The sequence below is a fragment of the Mastomys coucha genome, unplaced genomic scaffold, assembly GCF_008632895.1.
Source record: "Mastomys coucha isolate ucsf_1 unplaced genomic scaffold, UCSF_Mcou_1 pScaffold4, whole genome shotgun sequence".
Lineage (NCBI taxonomy): Eukaryota > Metazoa > Chordata > Mammalia > Rodentia > Muridae > Mastomys > Mastomys coucha.
In genome coordinates, this window is record NW_022196910.1 from 3,697,300 (window position 1) to 3,705,582 (window position 8,283).

The 8,283-nt window shown below is 47.3% G+C and overlaps 1 protein-coding gene across 1 annotated transcript in view; it reads right to left on the bottom strand.

Moving 5' to 3' along the window:
• Positions 1-5,837: 5,837 nt before the first annotated feature.
• Positions 5,838-8,283, bottom strand: part of Notch3 (notch receptor 3) — a 47,796-nt gene continuing 45,350 nt past the window's right edge. The window contains exon 33 of the mRNA XM_031349123.1: positions 5,838-7,896. Within this exon, the coding sequence (XP_031204983.1) occupies positions 6,853-7,896 (1,044 nt within the window). The 3' untranslated portion in view covers positions 5,838-6,852. The remainder of the gene's footprint in view (positions 7,897-8,283) is intronic.

An 8,283-nucleotide genomic window follows, 5' to 3' on the forward strand; every position in this document is an offset into this window, starting at 1 on the left:
AGGACCTTGTATGGTGAGAGCTGGAAGTGGCAGGGGAGGGGCTTCAGCCTCAGGGGTTCCTGATGAGAAGAAAGGAGGGACCAAACCCTCTCTCCCCAGCATTCCTGGTTCTCTGCCTCCCCACACATCTCAGGAAGGACCCTGGGTCTCTAACTGTCACAGTAGGGATGACACTGGCAGGTCCCTGAACTCAGCACCCACAGCTAACCCCTGCAGGCAAGCGTTGTTCTGGGACCTTTGTAGGGTGCACATTTCATGGGTTCCAAGTGATCAGATGAGGATTGCAGGTCCTGTTTTCACTTGCTCTGGCCAGGCTCTTTTAGCTTTCAGGATGATAGAACTTGAGTCTAGATAAATGGCTCTACAATTAAGAGTTCTTGTTTCTCTTGCAGAGGACTTGGATTCATTCCTAGCACCCATATATGATGACTCATATCTGTTAACTTCAGGTCCAGGAAATCCTAGAGCCTCTGTGAGCACTAGGCATGTGCAGAACACATGTACATACATGCAGACAAATCAACCATATACATAAAACATAAACGTTAACATGATTAGTGAGGAAGTTCTGTCTCTTACTGTTTATTGTAATGCTAAGTGTTGGCCCCCAAGATTTGGAGTCTGCCTGAGGGACTTTGCCCTCAGTTAATTCCGATTGGTAAATAAAGATGTCAACAGCTAATAGCTGGGGAGAAGAGATACAGGCCAGGTTTATAGGTTTCCTGGACTAGGGACCACAAGGAAGAAGAGAATGGAGAAAGGAAGCCACAATGGGATGATAAGAATGTGCAGAAGAAAGAGTGTCCATAGGAGAGAGAAACAAGAAGAGTCACCATGGCTTCTGGGCTAAGAGAACATGGCCCAGAGGGCTGCTTGGTTGCTAAGAGCAGCCCAGATGCAGCATAATAAGTAATAACTTGGGTTATGGTTAGGACACCATGAAAGTAATCCCGTGCCTGGCTTCTTTACTAATACTTTTCAACAGACTGGAACTTAGGTTATGTGTTTGAATCTGGTCTCCTGGGTCAACACAAAAGTATGCTTCTTAATTAAGGGCGTTAGGATACGGTTGTCGGTGGAACTTTCTCTTTTTTTGTTTGTTTTCAATGACTTTATATTTTCTGTGTATTGGTGTATGGTGTGTGAGTGTGTGTGTGTGTTTGTATGTGTGCATTCAGGTTTTGTATATTGTGCAAACAGGTGCACCATGTATGTTCCAGGTGGACATGGTGGCCTGCCTATAATTCCAGCATTCAAGAGATGAAGAGAGAGGAGACTTGAAGCAAGCTGGCTACCTGAATCAGTGAGTTCTGGGCTCATGTGAGAGAACCTGCCTTGATATACAAAGTGGAGAGCAATTTAGAAAAACTCCTGATATCAACCCCAGCCTCCACCTTCATGCAAATGCGTAAACCTGTGCACACTCGAAAAATGACTAAATAAGAGGAAAAGAAAGCATAGTTAGGCCTTCTGCGGTGATGTCTGTATTGAACAGATTCACTTCTTAAGCACTATTCCTTTAAACAATGTAGAACATCTACTTACATAGTATTTAAATTATATTATATCTTAAATGCAATTTCAAGTTGGTTTAAACTATGAATAGGAATTCATGGGTTGTATGAAAATATCATGCCTTGGTGTTGTGTTTTGAAGCCAAGCACTTGCTCTGTAGCCCAGGTGGACCCTGAACTCATGAGGACAACTTTCAGGAGTCAGTTCTTCCACTGTAAAAGTTTCAGGGATTGAATGCAGGTTGTCAGGCTTGCCGACCATCTCAGCAGCTCCTATAATTTCTATTTTATTTTATTGTGATGATGATGTCACTTCCATTACCATCATCATTTTGGGCGTGATAAACATGCCAAGGTATGCGTTTGGAGATTAGAGGCTAGCTTTCAGGAGTCAGTTCTTCCACCATAAAGGTTTCAGGGATTGAACTCAGGTCATGGAACTTGCCCAGAAACTGCCTTTTTGTGCTCAGCCCTAAACAAGTGATTAATGAGAGCTGGCAAGTAAGCCCCACACCCCTCATTATTCCAAGGATGACACTGGCATGTGTGTTTGTCATTCCCAATAGGATGTCATCTCAGTTGCCCACAGCAGTGAATGTTCAACTCGACAGACATGCTTTGTGTTGGCTGTGTTCCTTAACAGTCTCAAAGCCACCTCCAAAATAATTTCTTTGTTGTTGCTTTCTTGGTAGCAGTACAGAGGATTCAGCCCAGGTCCTCCTGCCTGCTAGACAAGCAACCTACTAGTGAGATAATAATATACTCAACCTTTGTTATAATTTTTTGGATTGCTCCTAAGGTAAATAATTTTCTCTTGGGTCATTATGTAGGCCCTGCTTCTAAAGGTACTCACATGAAGTAACTGTGACAGTTAACTTTAATTGTCAACTGAAATTTAGAATTACCTGGAAAGAGAAACTGATTGAGGAATTGTCTACATAGTGTTGATCCAATGGGCATGTCTATGGGAGACTGGCTTAACTCGTTTATGTACAAAGGCTTAGCCCACTATGAGCAGCACCAATCCCTAGGTGTCATGGTTTAAATATGCTTAGCCCAAGGAGTGGCACTATTTGGAGGTGTGGCCTGTTGGAGTAGGTGTGTCACTGTGGGTGTGGGCTTTAAGACTCTCATCCTAGCTGCCTGGAAGCCAGTATTCTGCTAGCAACCTTCAGATGAAGATGTAGAACCCTCAGCTCCTCCTGCACCCTGTCGACCTGGATGATGCCATGTTCCCACCCTGAGGATAATGGAACCTCTGAACCTATAAGCCAGCCCCAATTAAATGTTGTCCTTATAAGAGTTGCATTGGTCATGATGTCTGTTCACAACAGTAAAACCCTAAGACAGCAACAGAAAGGAAACTGGAACACTAACATTTCTTCTTGCCCCTCCCACATGCCAAATATCTTTGCCTTCTAAGTTCTGAGAATTGTCTTACAAATTGAGGAGACACCTTGATGGCTGGGTAATAACTGATCACTCTGAGTCCCTCTGTCTTGTCTGCAAACCAGTGATGATTCTCCTAGAGAAGCCTCATTATCCTGCTTTACTCCCAGTAACCCTATCTTCCCTTAGGCTCCTGAGAAGCAGGACAATGGGACCTGGCTGGTGACAGAGTTCATGCTGGTGGGATTCTCCAACCTCCCAGAACTGAGGCCCACTCTCTTCATCTTGTTCCTCCTCACCTACCTGGTCACACTCAGTGGCAACGCCACCATCACTCTCCACACACCTATGTACCGTTGTGACATCACGCCTGTGTTGAAGCTCAGCTGTGTTTCCCAACTATTGTCCTCCTGTTCTATTTTTATATCACTCTGTCATTGTCATTGTTGACTCAAGGAGTCTAATAGGGGTTGTTTACATGATTGTGGGTGACTCTAACTATATGGAGGTATGGAAAAAAAGCTTGCTGGGATAAAATACCTCAAGCTAGGGTACTAATGAAATTATGCACACATGAATCTTTGAATCCCACCAGCTCCCTTTCCCAGCAGTTATTGTGATGTAATCTTGTACAGTCTAGCCAAAGAATGTCACTAACCACAGTGGATGGGTCTTCCCACTTCAATTAACACAAAATAATCCTCCACGGGCATGCCCAGAAGCCTAGCTCCCATCACCAACCATCACAGCTTCCTAGTCCCCAACTAAAACCTCTCCCCCAACCATACAGCTCCTCCCACCCCCAAAAAACTAAAGTCTCACAGGTGCTTGCAATTAAGTTAGCTGTACTAGGTGCAAGAGTGGGCTCCCTCTGTGGGATACTTCCATTTACATAAAGCCAGACTCTCTTCATGTGCACAGCCCTCAGGAATAAAAAGCTCCCTCCTTGCTCAAGTGCCATTGCATTCTTCAGCATTTACTTCCTGGAGTTTACTCATGCACATAGCTAAAGATGGGCTTCTTCAGGCCTAGGATCCAATGCAAGGAATTCTACATCATAGAGAGATCTTCAATTAGAAGTTCAAGGCCAGCCTTGGCTACATACTGAATTTGAGTCCAGCCTGGGCTGGGCTACATGAGACTTTAGAGAGGAAGAGGAAGAGAGAGAGAGAGAGAGAGAGAGAGAGATCCTTTAAGGGATGGTGGATCAACCTCAGAATTAGAATTAACCTTAGGGAAGGGTTGGGGTATGTGTGCCAAAAGTGCGATGCTCTAATTTGTTGAAGGCTGATCCCACAAATCATCTCTTTTATCTTAAACACCCTGAAAAAGCTCTCATGGTGAAGGCTTGCTGCCCTGTGTAGCAGGATTCAGAGGCAGAGCCCTTGAGAAATGATGGGATCAAGAGGGCTCTGACTCCATTATGGACTGAACTACTCATGGATTAATGAGGTTAGGAAGTGGTCTCCTCTTATAAAGGAAAACATTTAATTGGGGTTGGCTTACAGTTTCAGAGAGGTTCATTCCATTGTTATGGTGGGAAGCATGGCACCATGTAGGCAGACATAGTGTGGACCTCCACTCTCCCCCAACCTCTCCACCCACCTTCATGAGAGTGGTCTCATGAAGCCAGCCCTCATCTTTTTTGTAGTTGGGTTTTTTTTTTTGTTCTATGGATTTCTATTTGTTTTGTTTTTAAGACATTGTCTTTATAGTAGTCAAGTAAGCCTTGAACTCTTTACCCCAGGCTGCCTTCAAACCCAGCATACTCCTGCCTCCTCCTTGAGTACTAGTTGCAGATGTGCAACAACTACCTCTCCTCCTCCTCCCCCCCTCCTCCCCCCCCTCCTCCTCCTCCGCCTTCTCCCCCCTACCCCCGTGTGTGTGTGTGTGTGTGTGTGTGTGTGTGCGTGTGTGTGTGTTAGTTAAGGTTTCTATTGCTGTGATGAACCACCATAACTAAAGCAACTTGGGGAGGAAAGAGTTTATTTGATTTACACTTCCACGTCACTATTCACTATTGGAAGATAATGAGACAGAAACTCAGGTAGGACAGGATCCTGGAGGCAGGGGTGGTGTACTCCTTTGATTCGAGCACTCAGGAAGCAGAGGCAAAAGGATCTCTGTGAGTATAAGGCCAGCCTGGTCTACAGAGTTCCAGGATAGCCATAGCTACACAGGGAAACCCTGTCTTAAAAGAACAACAATAATAATAGTGATAAAAATAGTAATAATAAAATTTTTAAAGGAAAAAAGTAAGTTCTCAAATTTAACGCTATTGGGTTTTGTGGGGTTTTTTTTCTTTTGGTTTGTTTGTCTGTTTTTGTTTTGTTTTGAGTCACTTTATTGGTTCCAACCCAAGATGCAAAAATTGGAATCACCTGATATGATGGTTAGTTTTGTCACAATGACAGAACTTACAAATCACCTGGGAAGAGAAGTTGTCTACATCGAGTTGACTTAAAAGTATGTCTTTAGGAGATTGTCTTAATTAAGTCAATTGATGTGAAAAGACACAGTCTACTGTGGGTAGCATCATTCCCTAAGCAAGGGTTTCTAAACTATGTAAGAGTGTAATGATCCAGCTGAACACAAAGAAGCAAGCATACATGCATTCATTTCTCTCTGCTCTTGACTGTGGTGTGATATGATTAGCTGTTTTAAGTTCTTGCCTCTTCACAATGTTGGACTGTAACCTGGAATTTTTAGTTAGAAAAAAAACCCTCGGTCCCTCCCCCCCCCCCCCCCCCCCCGTCTCTTTTTTGTTAGGTATTTGCTTAAAGCAACAGAAGTGAAGCTAGATACCTCATCAAAAAGGAATCAAGGGTGGACTGCCAAAGCTCATAGCTTTGCCCCAAGATGAGAGTTCAGGTTAGTCCTGTGGAGGCTGAGGCCCAGAAACACCCACTTTGGATCTTGCACAGAAACCAGACATTTGGGTATTAACTATTCCTTTATTAGGTAGTAAGGGAACTGGGAAGGTGAAGGTTGTACATTGCAGGACCTGGAAATTCAGCTACAACGAACTGTGACCAGGTGCCATATTACAAAAACAGCCTAAAAACATTTCTATTAGGCAGTGAGGCTGAGCCAAGGGAACAACAGGAAGAGGGAGTGCCTCTCCCACCTTCAGCCCTGTATTTACAATTAGAAGTGGAATGCATACAAAACAATCTCCCCTGACGTGCCCCCCTCCCCCAGGCCCTAAAAGGTGAGCCAGGCTCTGGGAGGTGGGCCTGGAGTGGAGGCTTTGGGCAGGCAAGACCCCTTTCCCAGTGAGTCTACAGTCTTATCTGGAATGCAGTGAAGTGAGGAAGGAGGATGGGGAGGGAAGGAGGCTCCCAAATGTCCCCTGACCCCAGGGGAGGGTGTGCCCAAGGCTGGCTACTTGGTACATACCAGGCCCACATACTCAGTACGGGGGACCCTAGTCATATCTGTGTACTCGGTACACAGAGTCCGGATTGGCCAAACGGGCCCACAGACTCAGCCCCACGGGGGCGCTGGAGGGATTTGCAGCGGGGGAAGGGAGCAGCTCCATATATATATTTTGTAAAAAATAATAATAATAATAAGTTTGTTTAAATGAATTTATCTCTATACAAAATGTAAAAAAAAAAAAAGAAAGAAAAGAAAAGAAAAAATAACTCACTCATGTCAGAGTGTGAGAAAATGAGAAGCAAAAAGAGGGGGGAAAAAAGAAAGTGGAGGCATGGAGAGGGATGTCCCAGACCCCTTAGTGGGCCGAGGTGGTGGGAGGTCAGCCCCTACCCATTATAAATAAAGGAAGACTGGGGGGTCTGGGCTGGTGACCAACTAGGTCACACTACAAAACAGAGAAGTGCAGGAAGGCAGGTACAGAGATAAAAGGATGAGAGTAAGATTAAAAGGGAGGGAGAGAGAAGCCATGGAGGTGTGTCTCTTCAACACCCCTCCAAAATCCAAGAACTTAGGCTATCACCTGCCTCTTGGGGGTGACTTCCGGCTGGGGCCCCAGCTGAGTCTGGGACTGAGGGAGGGAGGGAACAGATATGGGGTGTGGCTGAACAGGCAGGGCTCCAGAGGCTGTGGTGGCACTGGTAGCAGTTGCTGGGCTAGGCGTTGAGTCAGACCAGTCTGAGAGAGAGGGAGGGGACGGGCTGGCCCAGTGCTCTGGGGACTCAGGAGATGGGGTCAAATAAGGATGCTCGCTGGGAACCCGCAGAAAGCGGGCCTTGGTGGGGCTACTGTGGGTCCCTGCTGCAGGATATTCCTCTCCATGTCCTGGAGCAGCCAGGTAGGGTGGGGGCCGCTCTTGGGGAGAAACTGGGGTTCCCGGGTTGAGCCGCTGGGGTCCCGGAGCCAGAGGCAGCAAGAATGGGGGCCCTGGAGGGGCAGGTGGAGGCAGCCGGGCCCAGTCGAGGGGAACAGCCACAGGGTTGAGCAGACCAAGGCTGAGCACACAGCCCCCAGGAGGCTGGCGCCCCAGAGGACCCGCCCGACTTGCACCCAGCTGTGCCAAGGACACCGCGGTGGCTGTGGCGGCATAGGGACCCTCCAAGGGGAAGCCTCCAGGGGAAGCAGGGGGCCCACCAAAAGGTCGTGGTGAGTCCAGTGAATCCACCGGTGACAGTGTGACAGAGCTGTCTGCCAGGGGGCCTGGACAGGCTAGTGTCAGCTTCTTGCCCCGACCCCGGGTTCCCTGTGGCCCCAGCCCGGTCTTGCCAGGTGGCCTCCTGCTCTTCTTAGTCCCAGACTGCACTGCTTTGAGGCCAGGAAGGAAGGCCCCTGGTGGGCAGAGCAATGGCCCCAAGCCATGGGGACCAGAGGGACTGCGGGGGCCACTGGGCTGGTCCAGCAACCGCACAATGTCCTGGTGCAGCCGCTCCTGGGCCACATCCCGGGGCAGCCTGTCCAAGTGATCTGTGATCTCCCGGTTGGCAAAATGATCCAGCAACAGCTTGGCAGCCTCATAGCTGCCCTCACGAGCGGCTAAGAACAGCGGAGTCTCCTCCTGAGGTGAGGGAGGGGCAGAACCCACAGAGGTCAGTCACTCTGGCCAACACCTAGCTTTCTAATCCCTAGGGCAGCCTGAGAACTAAGAGTTGATACCCTGAAAATAGATGGACCTGGGTTTGGATCCCAGCTCTGTGAAGAAACAAGCTCTCCCTGTAGCAGGCACATCTGGCCAGGACTTACCTTTGGCACAAAATTTAAAGGTGCATCAAACTAAATAAACTGCATGTTGATGCAATGAGTTATAAAAGATTAAAAAGCCAGGTGTGGGGGTTGTGGTGGTCATGCACACCTTTAATCCTTCCATCCAGGAGGCAAAGGCAAATGGGTCTCTGGGAGTTCTAGTTCCAGGCTAGCCTGGTCTATGAAGAGAGACCTTGTCTTT